The sequence below is a fragment of the Prosopis cineraria genome, unplaced genomic scaffold (genome assembly GCF_029017545.1).
Source record: "Prosopis cineraria cultivar Desert tree isolate PC_DT_omini unplaced genomic scaffold, ASM2901754v1 PC8, whole genome shotgun sequence".
In the NCBI taxonomy this organism is placed as follows: domain Eukaryota; kingdom Viridiplantae; phylum Streptophyta; class Magnoliopsida; order Fabales; family Fabaceae; genus Prosopis; species Prosopis cineraria.
This window is the reverse complement of record NW_026555339.1, coordinates 34,665,048-34,683,845: the sequence shown is the minus strand read 5'-3', so window position 1 is coordinate 34,683,845 and position 18,798 is coordinate 34,665,048. Positions and strand designations below refer to the sequence as shown.

At 35.3% G+C, this 18,798-nt stretch overlaps 2 protein-coding genes across 4 annotated transcripts; one reads left to right on the top strand and one right to left on the bottom strand.

Annotated features, from left to right (window-relative positions):
* The first annotated feature begins 376 nt into the window (after positions 1 to 376).
* On the top strand, positions 377 to 4,085 carry LOC129318869 (scarecrow-like transcription factor PAT1). Of its 2 annotated transcripts, XM_054963844.1 has the most exons (3): positions 377 to 473; positions 1,124 to 1,198; positions 1,870 to 4,085. In XM_054963844.1, the coding sequence occupies exon 3, from the start codon at positions 2,039 to 2,041 to the stop codon at positions 3,677 to 3,679; it is 1,641 nt and encodes a 546-aa protein (XP_054819819.1). In that variant the 5' UTR covers positions 377 to 473; positions 1,124 to 1,198; positions 1,870 to 2,038; the 3' UTR covers positions 3,680 to 4,085. The 2 variants fall into 2 exon arrangements, with proteins under 2 accessions (XP_054819819.1, XP_054819820.1); XM_054963845.1 differs by lacking the exon at positions 1,124 to 1,198 and having other exon boundaries at positions 388 to 473.
* A 2,118-nt stretch (positions 4,086 to 6,203) lies between these two features.
* LOC129317952 (WRKY transcription factor 1-like) lies at positions 6,204 to 16,264 on the bottom strand. Of its 2 annotated transcripts, none has more exons than XM_054962405.1 (5): positions 16,092 to 16,264; positions 13,480 to 14,317; positions 13,236 to 13,401; positions 12,980 to 13,138; positions 6,204 to 7,070 (listed from the first exon to the last, which is right to left on the bottom strand). In XM_054962405.1, exons 2-5 carry the CDS (start codon positions 14,228 to 14,230, stop codon positions 6,500 to 6,502), a joined length of 1,647 nt encoding a protein of 548 aa, XP_054818380.1. In that variant the 5' UTR covers positions 14,231 to 14,317; positions 16,092 to 16,264; the 3' UTR covers positions 6,204 to 6,499. The 2 variants fall into 2 exon arrangements, with proteins under 2 accessions (XP_054818380.1, XP_054818381.1); XM_054962406.1 differs by having other exon boundaries at positions 6,204 to 7,046; positions 16,092 to 16,262.
* Positions 16,265 to 18,798: the final 2,534 nt, after the last annotated feature.

Sequence of the window (18,798 nt, the reverse complement as noted above, 5' to 3'; positions counted from 1 at the left end):
CAGCTGGATAGTTAGATACTTATATATTAGACAGCTGGATCATTGATTACACATGTCATGTGTTCAAAAATGTGAATCCTCCTAAATAAGTGTTGGAATGGGAGAGAATGCGAAGTAATTCTCACTCTTAATGAATCTAAAGTCTAGAGAGAGAGATGAGCCTAACTCTCTCTTGCATTTCCTAACTCAATCTTCCAAAAATAAACAGCAGGGTGATCAATTGCATATGGCCAGTGGTTTCATTGCAATTCTTTCAAAACAAGAAGGGTAATTTCTAATATACTATTTCATTACGATTGTATGACGCGAGTTTTATTTTTTATTTTTATATTATTGTTTCTTTTCTTCACTGGGATAAATATAATTCTCACCTTGCTGTTCTCTACCCTCTTTCTCAAACTCCAGTACTCTACGCACGCGCAGAGAATCTTGTTCCCTGGGGATTTCCAAGCTTTGAATCACTCTAGACAATGGTAAGAAACTGATTTGATTTTCAAACGCACAAGTATTCTTCAACTTAAACCCATTTCATAGTGTTACGATCCCCTTGAATTTTTTCTACCTCTTGATTTCTATTAATGTGGAAGAGTCTTTTAGCTTAACTGGGTGTTTTTCTGGTAAAATTGTAACACATATCCTTTTGCCGGTTCAGATTCCCATTTTCTTAAACGGTTCGATGATTTCTGGTAAAATTGTAACACAAATCCTTCTTTTCCAGTGTCTCTGTTTCTGTGGTGTGAGAGAAAATGCTGAACTTCTTTCCCCTGATGATTCTTGGATTCAATGGAGTTCTTTAATGACCTGTTTTGGCAATGAATGCAACATTGTACATACCGTTCTTGTCATCAATGAGTCAATTTTTGTTTCTATTAAATGAAAACATATCAGCTTCTTGTGGTGTGGATGATTTGCAATGAACCTCTTTGCTTGTTATACACTTTTTCTTTTGGTAAAATGGAATTTCAGTTTTTTAAAGACGTTCTTGGCTAGGAATATTTGGTTTCTTCATGAAACTAAGATTAGAATTACTTGCTTTTGTGGTTTGCGCATCTTTTCCCCTCTCCTTTCGGCTTAATCAATTTGAATTACTTTAGAACTTTGATAACCTGTGATTTATGTATAGGTACGATTTCCTAGTTGAATAGCGACATATTTTGCAGAGAATATTTCTGCATGTATCAGTGCACCAGAAATAAAGGTAAATCTGGGATTATTTTGGAATAATAATTTTTGCTGGAACGGATTCTGGCATTCCGATATAATGCAATTTAGATGGGCATGGTAAATTATATTGCTTCTTCAAAACCTCATTAAACTTTGCAGCAGTCAGTGCCGTGCCGATGAAAGATAATTGTTAGATGTCTGATCTTTGAATTTAGCTTTTGGAAAGTAGACTTGCACATTCAGTTTGTTCCCGTTTTCTGAGTTTTTTTTTTTTCCTTTTCTTTTCTCTATTTTCCTATTTTATCTTCTAAGAAAATCATGTAGAATTGGTCATTTTCTGGTGTTTCTTGGACTTTTTACTTTTTGACTTGACTTGAGTTTTTATTCTTTTTTCAAAAAATAAACAAGAAGAAGAAGCTTCTAAATTTGGCATGAGAGTCAAGTTGCTGATAATACACGGAAGAAGGAATAGAAAATTAGACTAATTGTTATAATTTACCAGATCTATTTATTCTCATGAATTAAAGCCATGAAAATATTCTGTTCTTGCATTTATATCCAATTTTGAAGATGACTTGGATACCACTAAGCCAAAGCTTGCTGTTATCTACCTGACTACTTCATCTGCAGCTTTCTTTCTCATTGCATTACAGGAATACTGAAACTGATGTTATTGTAAATCTGCTTCTGTGATTTCTTTTGCAGATTATGCTAAATCTGTGGTACATATAGTTTGCTACAGTTTCTGCATAATCCGGATGTCTAAAGAAAATCCAAGCCCATCCTGTTTTGTCGCCATGAGGACCAGTTAACCGTATAGAATTCAGTCATTGTTACAGAAGGAACTCTGGATACCCGAGTATCTATTTTTACGATGCAAGCATCAGAACACCATAGAAACTCAAGCATGCACTATCAACTCATGCAACAAACGGAGCCCTACTGCTTGCCGCAGTACCAAGCCTTGAATCATCAGATATACAGCAATGACATCAGAAGCCATGGAACCCACTTCCCTACTCCATGTTCTTCTGAACTTTATTGCACATTGGAATCATCCTCTGAAGCTGGAATTTTCAATGCTTATAACTCCCCTTTAACTGTGAGTTTCTCGCCTAATGGCAGCCCAATCTCTCAGCAAGATTCGCAGTCATACTCATACCCACCTGACCAACGTCATTCTCCTGACTATACGTATAGCTCTCCCATGAGTGGGTCCTGTGTAACTGATGATTTGCATAGCTTCAAGCACAAGTTGAGAGAGCTGGAGAGTGTAATGTTTGGCCCTGACTCTGATAATCTTGATAGCTATGACAGTACCTTCAAGGATGGAATTAACTTTCTTTCACCTGAAATGGACGGTTGGAGAAAAACAATGGAAGCAATTTCTAGTAAGGACCTGACACAGGTTCTAGTCGCATGTGCACAAGCAGTTGCAGATAATGATTTGTTGATGGCTCAATGTTTGATGGATGAATTACGCCAAATGGTGTCAGTTTCTGGCGAACCAATTCAGAGGTTGGGGGCATATTTGTTGGAAGGGCTTGTGGCTCGATTGTCTGCCTCTGGGAGTTCAATCTACAAAGCTTTAAGATGCAAAGAACCGGCAAGTGCTGATCTTCTCTCATATATGCACATACTTTACGAGGTCTGCCCCTACTTCAAATTTGGTTACATGTCTGCGAATGGAGCCATTGCTGAAGCCATGAAAGATGAAGACAGAGTTCATATTGTTGATTTCCAAATTGCTCAGGGAAGCCAATGGATTACTTTGATTCAGGCTTTTGCTGCTAGACCTGGGGGGCCACCCCACATCCGAATTACAGGTATTGATGATTCAACATCAGCTTATGCCCGTGGAGGAGGACTAAACATAGTGGGAAAGAGGCTTTCAAAGTTGGCTGAGAAATTCAAGGTGCCATTTGAATTTCATGCTGCAGCTATCTCTGGCTGTGATGTTCAGCTGCATAATCTTGGGGTTCGACCAGGGGAGGCTCTGGCTGTGAATTTTGCATTCATGCTACATCACATGCCCGACGAAAGTGTCAGCACTGAGAATCACAGGGATCGACTGCTACGTCTTGTGAAGAGCTTGTCTCCAAAAGTGGTGACACTTGTTGAGCAAGAATCAAACACGAACACTGCCCCGTTTTTCTCTCGTTTCCTTGAAGCTCTGGACTACTACAAAGCTATGTTTGAGTCAATCGATGTGACTCTTCCCAGAGATCACAAAGAGCGAATTAATGTGGAGCAGCATTGCTTGGCAAGAGACGTTGTTAACATCATAGCTTGTGAAGGAGTGGAGAGGGTGGAACGGCATGAGATGCTTGGCAAGTGGAGGTCCAGATTTGCAATGGCTGGTTTCACACCTTACCCTTTGAGCTCATTGGTTAATGGTACCATCAAGAAACTGCTTGAGAATTATTCTGATAGGTATACACTTCAAGAAAGAGGTGGGGCTCTCTATCTTGGTTGGATGACTAGAGATTTAGTTGCTTCTTGTGCGTGGAAGTAAGAACTGGGCATCCTGCGAGTTCTTAAGTTTGTTATGAGTTCTCCATAATAAACACATCACATGTGGAGGAGGTTTTGAAACACCCAATTTTGTGGTGTCGAGCTTATTTTTTTAAAAAAAAACTTCTCATGTTTTTTATTAGAGAACCCGATAACAAACACTTAAAAATCATACCTGAGTTTCATCTGAGAAAAGTGCAGATAAGTCTACTTGTCCTGCTCAATACCTGCTCCAAGTGGATGGAAGAATCCTCGTTACAACAAATGTGACTCTTCCCCTTTTCCTTGTTTCAAGAAGTTAAATATGAAAATATAGCTAGTTTTCTTTTCTTTGTTAGCAATATTGTTCTTCAATGTCATGAACTTTTTCCGGCCCTGAATTCTGAGCACTCCAAATTGTTTGGTTAGATTGCAGTTATTATCGTAATGAATGTAACTCAAATCACGGGAAGAATTAACTTCAAAGATTAAAGTTCATCTATCTTAGAGGAAAAGTTCAGTAGTATCATTTGGTAAATTATTATATGAATTTAAAAGATGCATGGCAACCGTAGAAGAAATCTCTGTTTCTGCCCTTTGTTGACTTCAGTGATACAATGTAGATAGTTAAATGACGAACCTTTTTATCTAAATGCCAACCAACTTTTCAATAATTCAGCCAATGGACTTTGACTATGACTTCAACAAGTTCATGGTTATTTGCGATTGATTGAAAATGATTTTCAGTCCAGTTCAAGCCCTTTATTTACAATACTTATAATGCACATAAAAAGGTAGATATGATAAAATTAAGGGAAAGTTAATCATTTAGTTTTTATAGTTTTAACTTAGTTATAATTTAATTCCTCAACTTTAACTCATTATAACTCAGTTCTTGAAGTTTTGACTTGGTTACAAATTAATCCCTAAATTTTGCTTCTTGCAATTTAGTCTCTAGAATTTCAACCTATTAAATATTAGCCCTTCTATTTTTAAAAAAAATTATGAAGATTGAAACTTTTAATATTTATAATATTTATAAAGATTAAAAGGGTTTAATAATTTAAAATAGTAGTAATAAATTTTAAAATATTTTTAATCTTTATAGTTTTATTTTTTAAAATATAGGGATCAATATTTAAGAAGTTGAAATTTCAGGGACTAAATTACAAAAGGCAAAGTTCAAGAAATGATTTACAATCAAGTCAAAACTTCAGAAACTTAGTTATAATGAGTCAAAATTGAGAGATTGAATTACAACTAAGTCAAAACTATAAGGACTAAAAGATTAATTTTTCTTAAAAGTAAATATGAAATGTGAATTTTATATGGACATACTTATGTCAACGTCTTAAGTATAACAATATGGAAGATTTAATTTGCTTTGAGTCTTAGCCTTGAAGGAAAAATGACAAGCAAAGACCTTATAAGAATATTAATGTCAAACTAAGAATTTTAGTATTAAAACATGATAGAAGAAATACTGAAATTTAAAAATATCAGTATTAAAAAATCCTAATTTAACATTAATACTCTTATAAGGTTTTTATTTGTCATTTTCCCTAAATTTAACTGCTTTTATATGGAGAAACTCTTTTAGATGTTGACTTAACTTTACCCCTAAGAAATGTTTGGTTTGTGAATTTGATTATTTGGGTTGTTGGGTTAGTGGACATGAACTTCTCTCAGGTGGTACGCCCTTTTGACTTTTGACAAAATTTACAGTCTATATTTGAAAATCTAGACAATAAGTAAAAACATCTATATTCAATTCAACTTAATTTTAATCTAAAATCAACACAGACAAAACATTTAAACATCATGCTCCTAAACCCCACATGAAGAAACAATATTAATATAATTCTTCAATAAATCCCACATCCTTTTTTCAATAAAATTTGTTTTCTCATGAAAAAACAATATCAATATGGAACATTGATTTGGCATCAAGCTGCTCAATCACTTCTGATTGGTTCCCTTCACCCCATCGCATCGTCTGCAGCTCTGCATCGGTTAACTTTAATTTAAAGTAACCTTTAATATTAAAAAAAAAATTACAGCTACAATTGATTACTTCTTTTGTTCAGGCCATATAGACACGGAAGCACATTACATTCTCAGAGAGAAGGACCCCCGGGGGGGGGGGGATAAGCCTGGACTGCTCATCATCAATCTAAGCTGTTCATATTGATTTTTAAACAGTCCAGATTCAATCTATTTTTATTGTTATATTTTAAATACTTTTATTTCAATAGATATATAATCTTAAAAAAAAAAATTCATAACTATCATTTAAAAAAAAATTATCATATAAAGACAGTTTAAAATTTTGTCAGTCTAATTTGAATGGTCAGAAGTTATCACGGCGACAGGTAAGTATGTGGTGCTCGACACCATGAAAGAACAATCCTGCTATCTATCTCATTAAAATGACATGGCAGAAAATTCATTCCAGTTGCCCAAAAAAAAAAAAAAACAGCAACAGCAACAGCAACAGCACATTACTAATGGTTGACAATACATCGTAAAAAAAGAAGAATGAAAAATGAAAAGAAGAACGAAAACTAAAATACATCCACACGTTTTTGTACAGCCTTCACTTATTTATCCCATATAAATAGTAGTATACAAGTATGTCCAATGTAGTAGTATCCCCTATTATTATTTAGTAAACCTTTCCAAATTCTAAGAACAGAACAAGAGGGAGCAAGCGAAAAAGAAAAATGTTAGAATAGAGATAACAACCATCATCCCATTTAATACTTATTCCTACATTAACTATGTTATTGTCAGCTATTTTGGTCCTCAGTAACTAGCTTCAGCTTTAAACAGCATTGCCAATTTAGCTTTGAACTGGTTCTGCATCAGGTTCAGATTGCTTGTTTAACTTACTTTCTTCTGATATGGTTCTTACCTCATCCGTCTGCTGTTTATTTAATCTACATGGAGGCTCAGAACCTCGATGGCATGTGGTGCCAAGGCCGCCTGAATCATTTCCAGCACCCGTGTCGCCCTTTTGTTCTTTCTCACTCCAAGGACTTTCAGAAGCTTGAGTAGCAATCCCTTCAGATTCAACCATATCACAAGACTTTGGCTTTGCAATTTGCTCACCATTTGGTCGCTTCTGTGATCTGCTTTCTAGGTCCAAGCAAGTCTGTTGTTCTGCTGGATCAACAAAAACAGAGTTTTCCCCAGATTTGGTTCCTGAATCACTGTTGATGATTGTTGTGGATGTGTTTGCTGCTCCGTCATGACTAACAGTCCTTCCAGAGGGGCTTTCATGATCATGATGCCCCTCATAGGTGGTTATCACAATTTTTTTATCATGAGAGGCCCTTTCCACGTGCTTTTTGACAGGGCATCCGGGACTTGAGCACCGATAATAACTTCTGGAAGAGCGTGGAGCGAAAATGCTGAGTCACAAACTTGAGATTAAATATAACTATAATGAATGCATCTATATTTCCATGTCACCTCACAACACAGCAAATTAGCATCTGAAAACAGTTGTGAACAATATGTCCATAACTTGATAAGCTATGCTGACAGCCACACTTACCAAGGAAAAGGGACAAAGAACAGCTAAAATTTATCGGAGAGGGAGAACTTTGGACAAGATTTAAATAAAACTCCTCGTGTGCGCAAAGAATTTTCCAACAAAAACACATGCACACGTTATTTTTAAAAGAGATCCAATCATATGATCTTGAGCTTTAAAAAAATGTCTCCATGTCATGTTTATATTAAAGAATTTAATAGGAATTGTTTATAATTTTTACGTTCAAAGAAATTCCAAAATTTTGAACCAAAAGAATAGAGAAAGAGACTAACAAACAAAGATAAAAGAGTCTGCGGGAGAAATAATGTGGGAATATCTAAATTTTATTGTAAATATTAGCGCTGATTATGAGGGATATTTTAACCTGATTATTAGGGATTATTGCTGATTATTAGTATTTATTAGTTCATCTCTGAACTTTGTATATATATATACTGGCTGTAATTCATACTTCTGAATTAATGAGAGAAATATTTTCTTCTCTTAAATTACCACATGGTATCAGAGTAGAGGCTCAAAATAAAAATTAGGATCTGATGGGTACCTAAGTAGGATGGAGAATCCTACCTCAAAAGCTAGCTTTTGAAGTGGGAGAACCAACTCACTTATATACCCCATTAAACATCCCATACTCAATGTGGGACTTGGTATCCCATACTATCAAGTCTCAATCAATTGGCCCCCCATGAAAAACCGACATCCCGACGGCTATACTCCACAGCACTTAACTCGGTCTCCTTCCGGTCAGAACCCTCTATGGGTAGCCCTTTTCGGAACCGCCGACAACAAGGCTCTAATACTAATTGATAGGTACCTAAATAAGATGAGAAACCCCACCTCAAAAGTTAGCTGTTGAAGTGGGAGAACCAACCCAATACCCCATTGAGCATCCCATACTGCTCAATGTGGGACTTGGTATCCCATAATACCAAGTCTCTATCAGGGTTCCTGAAAGTTTATTTTTTGGATGGATCACACAAGACCTCCTGTACAGTACCTTAAGGCTTTCATGTGGATGACAATGGAGCATGTCTGGACTCTCACTGTGATCAAGAGGTGCCGATTGGCCGACCACCAGAAAACAAAGCCCAACGACAATGCATGTGAGATACATGCACCACCACAAAGATCTGCGCTAGAGAGGTTTGCTCGGTGCAGGGAGGCGCTTGTTCGTTGGGTTTACCTTTTACGAAACAAGTCTGAGGCTGCATCCACATTCATGAATTTCTTTAACATGAATAAAACCCAGTTTAACAACACCATCCAACTCTTACCCACTAACAATGGCACCAAGTACTTTAACCAATCTTTGAATACCTTCCCCTAAGTGCACGGTATTGTACATACTAGTTCTCATACCCATGCGACTTAACAAAATAGGGCTACCAAAAGAAAAAATTGCCATATTCTTGACATTGCTAAAACATTTATGTTTACCTGCAATGTGCCTAAGTTTTATTAGGGGATGACATTTTGACCGCAACCTACCTCATCAACCATATGCCCAGTCGGATCTTATCCTTTGAAACTCTTCTCCACAAATTGCAAAGTAATTTCCCTACATCCCATCTTGAAACTACTCTTCCATTTCATGTGTTTAAGTTGCACAACCTTTGTCTATAACCACCAAAGCACCAAACTTGAACCTCGAGCCACCAAATGCATATTCATTAACTATTCTCCTACTCAAAAAGAATACAAATGTTTTGATCTTGTTACAAAACCTATATTTGTCAGCCTTAATATCACCTTTCATGAAGCTACTTCATTCTATCCCAATCTTCACTTCAAGGGGAGAGAATATGCGAATCTCAAACTTGAGAACAAGAACCTAACAGAGAATTAGTGCTTCCTAAGCCATGGTTTGAACGAACTGAACCATTACTAACTCCTGAACTATTACCTTCATCTTTTCTTATACCACAACCTGAGGAACACGGACAAACAAGAGGAGATGCAGAAAGACCATAAAGAGAAGAACTATCTGTTTATACTCAGAAAAAGAGATTGAAAGATAGTGAGTAACTTGTATCTGAAGCACCAAGAGAGTCAGAACCAGAGGTAGCTCTTGAGGCAGAAACTCCTAGAGACTTAGGTAATGTAGAACATGTAAGTGAATCCATTGACCTTGATCTTCCTGTTGCTTTAAGGAAGCAACCACATTCTTGGACTTTTCATCCAATAGAGAGATTTATTTCATACAATGCACTTTCTCCCTAATATCGAGCATTTGTTACTAATCTTGATAAGGTGAAAGTACCTGAGACTATACAAGAAGCCTTAAGCATCCCTAAATGGCAAAGTGCTATCATGGAAGAAATAAGAGCCCTAAAAAAGAATGGGACATGGGAACTAGTTCAGCTACCTAACGGAAAGAGAACAATGAGTTGTAAGCGGATGTTCACCTCAGAATACAAGGCTGATGAAACTCTTGACAAATTGAAAGCTTGCTTGGTTGCAAGGGGGTTTACTCAAACATATGGACTGGACTATGAAGAGACATTTGCTTTGGTGGCAAAATTGAACACTATTAGAGTTTTATTGTCTATGGCAGCTGATCTTGAGTGGCCCCTTCATCAACTTGACATAAAAAATGCTTTTTTGAATGGAGAATTGAAGAAAGAAGTCTATATGACTCCACCTCTCAGGTTTGATAAAGATAGGGAGAAACAAGTCTGTAAACTAGATAAGTCTATATATGGCTTGAAACATTCACTAAGAGCTTGGTTTGACGGGAAAAGTTCTGAAGTCCAAAGGTTACAAGCAAACCCTAACGAACCATACAATGTTTGTTAAGGTCGAGGGAAGTAAGAAGTGCATTCTTATTGTCTATGTTAATGACATAATACTCATAGGAGATCACCTTGAAGAGATAGAGAGAGTGAAGACTACCATTAGCAAGAAATTTGAGGTCAAGGATCTCGAGAAGTTAAAACACTTCCTTGGGGTGGAAGTTGTCCGGTCAAGAAGAGGAATTTATGTTTCTTAAAGAAAATATATACTTACTTTCCTGACAAAGACAAGTATGTTGGGCAGCAGACCTGCTGAAACTCCTATTGAAGTAATGAAACCAAAGAAGAAGCCTAAGGTAAATAAGGAAGGTGAAGAAGAAGAGGAGGAAGCCAAAGAAAAGGAAGAAGCTGCTGACAAGCAGAGATATCAGAAACTCGTTGGAAACTAATACATCTCTCTCTCATACAAGGCTAGATATAGCATTTGTTGTCAATGTAGTCAGTCAATATATGTATGAGGGAAGTACGGATTGCTTATATTAAAGCCATACAAGATATGTCTGAGGAGATAAAAACTAGTATAAGAACGCCTAGTGGTCAAACAAAGGATTTTTCTATAAAGATTGCACTACATCAGGGATCATCTCTGAGTCCTTATCTGTTCAACTTGATCTTAAATGTTTTGACGGAACATATTCAAAGGGAAATTCCCAAATGTATGCTTTTTGTAGATGATATAGTTCTTATAGCAGAGACAAGAGAAGAGGTTAATTGCAAACTTGAGTTATGGAAGAGGACATTGGAGTCGAAAGGTTTCCGTCTAAGTAGGAGTAAGACGGAATATTTATATTGTAAATTTGGTAAGAAACTATTCGAAAATAATTTGGAAGTGAAATTGGGAGATCAAATTATACCTCATGCGGAAAAGTTTAGATATTTGGGAGCCATTATTCAAGATGATGGCGAAATCAGTGGAGATACTTCACATAGGATTCAAGCTGGGTGATTTAATTGGAAAAAAGCTAAAAGAGTTATTTGCGACCGTAAAGTGCCTAATAAACTTAAAGGAAAGTTTTATCGCACTGCTATCAGACCGGTAATGTTATATAGTAGTGAATGCTGGGCTCTAACGAGACAGCAAGAGCATAAAGTTGAAGTAGCAGAAATGAGAATGTTACTATGGATGTGCGCACATACACGTAAAGATAAAATTCGAAATGAGCACGTATGCGAAAAAGTGAGGGTAGCACCTATTAAGGAAAAAATGATAGAAAATCGGTTGAGATGCTTTGGGCATATACAAAGAAGACCAAGGGAGGCACCAGTGAGAAGAGTGGAACATATAACTTTGAGTCCGATTAAGAGGGGTAGAGGAAGGCCTAAAAGAATACTCTTGGAAGTTGTTGAACGCGATCTCTTAATTAATAATATTCCTAAAAGCTTGATAAATGATAGAGCACAATAGCGTTTTGCAATCCATGTAGCTGACCCCACCTAGTGGGATAAAGGCTTGTTGTTGTTGTTGTTGTTGTAGTCAGTCAATATATGAGTTGTCCAATGAAAAGTCATATGGAGGCAGTCTATAAGATTTTGAGATATCTTAAAGGTACTCCTGGTAGTGGCTTGTTCTTCAAAAAAACATGAGTAAGGATCCATCGAAGTTTACACTGATGCAAGTTAAGGTGGAACCTATACAAATCAAAGATCAACTTCCGGCTATTGCTCATTTGTGTGAGGAATTTAGTTCCATGAAGAAGCCAAAAGCAACGAGTTGGTTCAAGAAGTAGTGTTAAGTTTGAAGAGCTTTGGCTCAAGGAATAGCAGAGGAGTTGTGACTGAAATGAGTCTTACATGAAATACAAGTTGAAGCAAGATCACCATTGAAGCTCTACTGTGATAATAAGGCTGCCATGAATATGGCCTTAAATCTAGTACAACATGACAGATATAAACATGTTGAGATAAACTGACACTTCATTAGAAAAACAATAGAAGATGGAATTCTATGTTTAAGTTATTTGTCTACAAAGTCGCAAACAGCTGATGTTTTAACTAAAAGGTTACTTAGACCTGCATTTGAGAATTGCATAAGCAAATTGGACATGAAAAGTATCTATGATCCAACTTGAGGGGGAGCGTGGGAATATCTGAATTTTATTGTAAATATTAAGACTGATTATTAGGGATATTCTAGCCTGATTATTAGGGATTATTGCTAATTATTAGGAGTTATTAGTATTTATTAGTTTGTCTCTGAACTTCATATGCATATAGTGGCTGTAATTCATACTTCTGAATTAATGAGAGAAATATTTTCTTCTCCTAAATCACCACAAATAAACATTTGTTTGAAAAAACCAAGAATATACAAGAATCCTAGGATCCCAGAAAAAATTGAAGTATGAGGGATAGAGGACAACCGGATATAGAAAAACCATTTTTATAATGCTGCCAAGAAAAAAACACAGGGATTCATAAGAAGTTATCTATATACATATGGGAAAAAAATATCTATGTACAGAATTTCAAAGAAAGCACATCCTTGTGTATCTAGTAGATTAATTGAACTAACAGTCAAAACTACAACAATTAAGATTAACAATAGAATGCTCCTCGTACATAAGGATACAGTGCAGAACAAATAATATTGGTAAAAGATCATTGCTCTCTTGGTAAGCCAAAGAAATGTAATAGAAATCAGAAGCAATTTTTTCATGAATAAAAATATTGAAAGCTGGAGAATGATAGGAAATAACACAGAAATTGTCATATATTGCAATGTCACAAAAGGTACAGAAGGAATATAGTTTGAGTGATACATAATAAATACTATATGGCGGCTATAACTATATCATGAGCAATGACGTGAATTTACAATGAATGGGTGTCAGGTTGGCTGCCACGAAGCACTAAGATATATCTGAGTTGACATTAACATGACTATCATGTTCTACCTATATCCACAACCAGCTAACACAACGAAAATAGACAATAAGATTAAGTACGTAATCAACTAAAAGAAAACTTATACCTTGGATTTGGATTTCCTTTTACTAGTTTCTGCCCATACTTGCGCCAACGGTACCCATCATTAATAAAATCAACCTCACTTGAAGTCTGAACAACATGACGAGATTCACCAGCTGACTTCTCAGCCCCAGGGGCATCAACATTACTAATGTTTTTCTTCCTGTTCAAAATCAAATGTGAGTATCAGAAAAGTTAGACATCATATATGTGATATATCAATTCAAATAGCTGTAAAAGTAGGTATTGTAATATTGTACAAGCGTTTTGACTCAGGATCCTCATTGGCAAGAACCACATCCCTTGTTCCAGTCGACTGTAAAAGTGCAGCTTTGACCTCATTAATTGTGGAAACTGTTGAAACAGGATGAGTTTCTAGAGACTTGATCTGTTGAGGCACACATCCATGCTCAATGGATGTGTTGTCTTCATCAATGATGCCAAAAACTATCATTAACTTTTTGAAGGATACAAACTTAAATGCAAGAAAAGTTTGCTTCTTACCTTTCATGATGGGAAGAGAGGGCTTGTCTGATTTTTCTTCAGCAGGTCGTGGACTGTTTACTTGGGGATGATTATGCTGGCCGATGCAAATGGTATCTGTAATCTGTCCATTATTTGACTGTTCCAATTGCTTCTTTGCAGGGCAGTTGGGATGTGTGCACTTGTAATAGCTCCTTATATATTCATTTCCCTTGACATTTTTCTGGCCATATTTTCTCCAATTATATCCATCCTTTGAGACTTTTTCACGTGCTATAGAGAGACCATCCTGACCACACTGTAATGTGTGTGGAATGGTACTAGGGTTTTGCAAGGGTTTCTCTTGAGGTAAAGAGCATATACTCTTTTGCTCTGATTTCCGTGCATTGCAAGTAGCATCCAAATCCCACACTTCTTTCTCAGCTACACTTTCTTTTGAACTCTTTTCACATATTATAGAGGGGCTTTCATCACTAGATTGTAATTGACGCTGATTAGTATTAGGACTCTGCAAAGGTCTTTGAAGTGGTGAAGTACATCCACTACCTTCTTGATCTGATTGCAGTGCATCAGGAGTAGCATCAGAATCTTGCACCTCTCTCTCAGCTGCAACAGAAGGAATTCTTCCTGCTCCCTCTGGGTTGGATGAGTCATTTTTATCATCACAAGTCTCTTGTGACACAGTAATATCACTTTGAGAACTCAGCCTTTGAAGCGATTTATCAGAAGAAGCATTGCAATCAGCACTTTTGTCCGAAGAAACCATGTGCATCTCTTTTATATCAGAAGCAGAAAGATCCAGATGAATTATATGCTTCCATAAATGCCTTCAGTGCTGGACTTGAAAAAAAGCAATGTGCTGGTAGCAGTACATATGCAAGACATATTTAAATAAGCAATTAGAATAAGAAAAAAATTTGGATGCACTGTATCAGAAAAGTTATCAATCCAGCAATCATAAAGTTGAAACTTAAAGTTTATGCATTTCATACAACTTAAGGAAATTCATCATGCGTCATTCATTTCTAGTAATAAACCATAGTTATTAATGGCTGCTACATGTATAGCCTTGCAAGTTCCGTATAACTTGGCTATCATTATGCCACAGGTGCTATTTTTCAGTTGCTGTAGCGCATGTAATATGCATTAAAGCAAAATAGGGACCCTGATTAAATTCACTTTTAAGATGCTCAAGTCTAGCATTCTTTGATCCAACTTTCACCAGTCAATGGCAGTTGCCAAAGATTCCTGCTGTCCACTACCACCACCAGTTCATGCTCTGTATCCACTGCCATGACCTGACCTTTCTGTCAAACCACCTCCACCACCTTCATCAAATATTGAAGAGGAAATCGATTGTTTGCCTATGGTTCAGTTTTCTTAGGTTAAAGCTTAGAGACCATCTGTGTCAAATATTTATGTATCTTATTATGATTTTAGCACTTGATGTTGCAATTTATGATCATTCTGCTGATACGAGTGTTGCAATTACAAGCGTCATGCTAATTTAGCCTGCACATTGCTAGGTGCTAGACCATAGCATTTTTTAGCACTTGTTACTGCAAGTGTATTATGAGTTATAAATAACTATGTAGTATCATCAAGAACTCAAGAGTGATGCTAGTATGATAGACATACATAGAGCGCCCAAAAATCTCTTATCTCAAATGACTTGTATACCTGTGTCAATGCTGAAGCAAGCAATATATGCCATATGATTAGTGGTGGTCGAGTCTGACATGAGTTGCATGATAATTAGTCACTTGATTGAATCATCATTTAGTGAGATTTTTGTGATGGCATAACTTGCATTTCTATAACAAGTTCTACTTCATCATTCATTTGATGCACATATGCAAGATGTTGAGATATAGATTAACAAAAGCAAAGAATGTGGAGGCTTCTTCACAAAAGATTTTCAGATATTAAAGGCGATGCTTCTTTTCTCAGTTACTATTTCTCATCAACGTTACAGGGCATCATTTAAGAGGAACATGAGAACCTTAGAGTACCATAATAAAAGACCAAGCGCTTTATACCTTTCACTCCTTTAGTAGATATTATTAGAATATTTATCCCAACTTAGGACTGACATGATGAAAGTTGCATATATACATGGAAATATGTGCACGCGCACATTTTCAGGTGAAAACAAGTTCAAATCCTAAACCAAAATTAAATCCCCAGCCTCTTTCTGATATTACTTGCATTGGATTCCAAATATCACACTTTCTTGACACGAAGACAAAGCTCTACAGGATTATTTTCCATTTCTTGTCTAAAATTAACCCTAGCAAACCCAGTGGGTTTTGCAAAGATTTAATTTTCTGCTTTATATATAAAGACGAACAGGAACACAGATTTTCATAATTAAGGTCTTGCATACCAACAATTCAAAGACGAAAACAATCAGTTTTCCACCTTCTCTAAGAATTTCCAAAAAATCACAACTTTAAAGCTTGATTACCGCAGCAAATCAACAACAAAATTGAATTTCTAGAAAAAAGAAAAGCAAGAGCAATTCCAGTCAAATTCTTCAAAAACACATAAAGGCGCTTCAAAAAAGAATCAACCCTCCAATTGTGAGCTGAAATAAAACCCACAAACCCTAAATCTTCAGAAGGAACCATTACCTGGAAGAGGAAGAAAGCAAAATCAGAAATCAAGCATGCGTGGAAATGGGAAGAAGAGAGAGTGAGGAGTGGGTGGAGGGAAGAAGCATAACAAGAACATACTTCTTGTGGGTTTGGTTTCGCTTTTCAAGTATGGAATAATGAAAGAAAGTCCAACATGTATAAATTCCATATTTTACCAAGAAAAGCAAAATTTGTGATGCCGAAGGAGAAAAAGTCCACTCCCAAGTGAGTATCATAGAGAATATGATCTCTCTACGCTTTGATTTGTCAGCCGCTTCGATTGGATGCTTCCTCTTTTTTTGTTTTTTGGACAGCACATATCCTTTATTTGGGCCTCATCCTGCAGCACTCTTTGACTTATTTTTGGGTCTCAAGCCCATTTTTTACCACCATTTCGAGTAGGGCTGTGCAAAAATCTCGTGATCTCGTTCGGTCCGGTCCGACCTATGAAAATTCAGTCATATTCAGTCTTGTAAAATACTGGTCCTATAGGACCAAAAAAACCAAAAAGACAGGACTGATTTTTCGAGTAAGACCAGACTAGAGACCAAGCATCTGGACTAAGTGGTCCGGTTTGATCCTATATAATTATTTTAATATAATTAAAATTAATTTATAAATTATTAATTAATAAGCCTTAGAAAAAAAAGTCTTAATCCTGCCTTGCACTTTGCACTCTGATCGAAAAAAAAACCTCAACACTGTTATTTAACAGCACTTAGCGTCTCAGCCACTCACTCAACTTTACTCTCATTCTCAATTTCTTCAATGCGCCAAAGCCCTAGCCCCTGTCTTGCACTTTGCACTCTGATCTTGATCTGTTCGAACTTTGAAGAAACATGTCTGTGGGCTGATTTTTATTACTTCTGTTCCTGCTGATTTTTATTACTTCTGTTCTTGCTGATTTTTTTCCTCTGATCTATTTTCGGTCTTTCCTCTGATTTTTTATTGAAGTTATGTATTTAAATCATTTGGAGTTTGGACTGTAACTAAAATATTATTTTCTTGGTGTTAGAAATTATTATGGATTTATTATGATTATAAGTGTTTTTATTATCTTAATTGAGTTTGTTAAGTTGAAATAGATTATTGGTCATCATAGAAAAAAAAAAAGAAAAAAAAAGGCCAAGTGAGTATTGGACTAACAGGACCAGTCTTCCAATCCTATAAACCAAGTCCAGTCTTGTTAATCTCCGGGTTTTCACATGACCAGACCGGACTACGGGTTACCTAACCCAATTCTTTTTATGAAAAGGACCAAACTCCGGGTTAGGTTAAAGTCCAGTCCCGTCCAATCTTTTGTGCAGCCTAAATTTCGAGCTTGATTTTGTTAATGGACTTATTCAGTTAAGAAGAAAAATTTATATCCCGATCTTTGTCTTTTCAATTTTGTCATTACATTTACAAATAATAACCGAATGTCTTTGTATGCAAAAATAATAATAATAACCGAGGTCAAACTTACAAATAATAACGTAAAGTTTGGAAAATATATCGAGTTTATAATTTAAAATGAAATCATAAAATGAAAACTAAAATTTATGTAACTGCTAGAGAATTATTCACCTAGTATGTTCTAATTTAAAAACAACATAATTAAATTATTATTAAAAAATCCACGAACTCCTTCCGTCCTAATTATTAGACAAAGTTAACTAATTTTTTAGCTTTTAAAAAGTGATAGTTAATGCTTTCCCTAATTTTTTATTCGAGGAGAAATGTCATATTTTTCATTATTTTTTATAAGCAAAATTATAAAATTTAAAAAGCATTTATTATATTTCTTCATATTGCGTCTCATTAAATTAGAGTTTATTTTCACGATACAAATTCACATGCTATGATTAATTACAAGGGTATTTTAATCTAATTTTTTGAATTTCAGACATAATTATTATATTTAACAAACTTTTTTTAAATGTGTAAGTTGGTTAAAGTTTGTTTACATTTGAACATAGATGGAGTACCTTAAATTTGTTTTAAAAAAAAAACATGTGACATTCTACTTTTTTTCTTCACTGAAATTAATGACTATACTCAAATATTATATAAAAATTAAAAGCATGTCAATAACTTGTTACAATTAAAGAGTGGTAAGGTTGGAAAAATGATTTAATTACCACGTTATTGCCTCATATTTAGGATTAAGTAAGGCTTGCAAAATTTGTTCTATAATTTTTAATATGTACTTCTATGAATTGATTAATTGAAAATTTAATAATAGAAATTAAAGAAAATAAAAAATTGAATAATTAAATTTTAAAAAAATAATTATTTGGTCTCTATAATTTTGATTAGGTTATAACAAAATCTCTAAATTTTAATATGTAGCAATTGAGTATTTATAATTTTGATTCAACTAATCCTTAAATTTTTACTCAATCAAACTTTTTTGTCATTTAAAACTTTAATCTTAAACTTCAACAAATAACTTAGTTCTTGTGTTTCTCTTTTTGTAGATAGTAGGGTTAAACTCACAATATTATTAACAAATACACAAAATGAGGGCTCGAATCTTCCACAAAATCTCGATACAACAAAGAGACAATCTTTTTAGGTAGCACCTTTAGAAAAATATAGTTATTTCAATTCAAAAAAAGGAAACCCACTTAAAATGAATATATGAAAAGGTGAGACTGAATGTTATATGTAATCTCTACCTTAACATCAACAAATTATATCACTTCCATGCAAATTTAATTAG

Coding starts and splice junctions, on each gene's coding strand:
- LOC129318869 (XM_054963844.1), top strand. CDS start 2,039: ATGCAAGCATCAGAACACCATAGAAACTCAAGCATGCACTATCAACTC.
- LOC129317952 (XM_054962405.1), bottom strand. CDS start 14,230: ATGCACATGGTTTCTTCGGACAAAAGTGCTGATTGCAATGCTTCTTCT. Junction 13,139..13,235: donor GATCCTGAGTCAAAACGCTT/GTACAATATTAC, acceptor GATTTTGAACAG/GAAGAAAAACATTAGTAATG. Junction 7,071..12,979: donor AAAGGAAATCCAAATCCAAG/GTATAAGTTTTC, acceptor TTTGTGACTCAG/CATTTTCGCTCCACGCTCTT.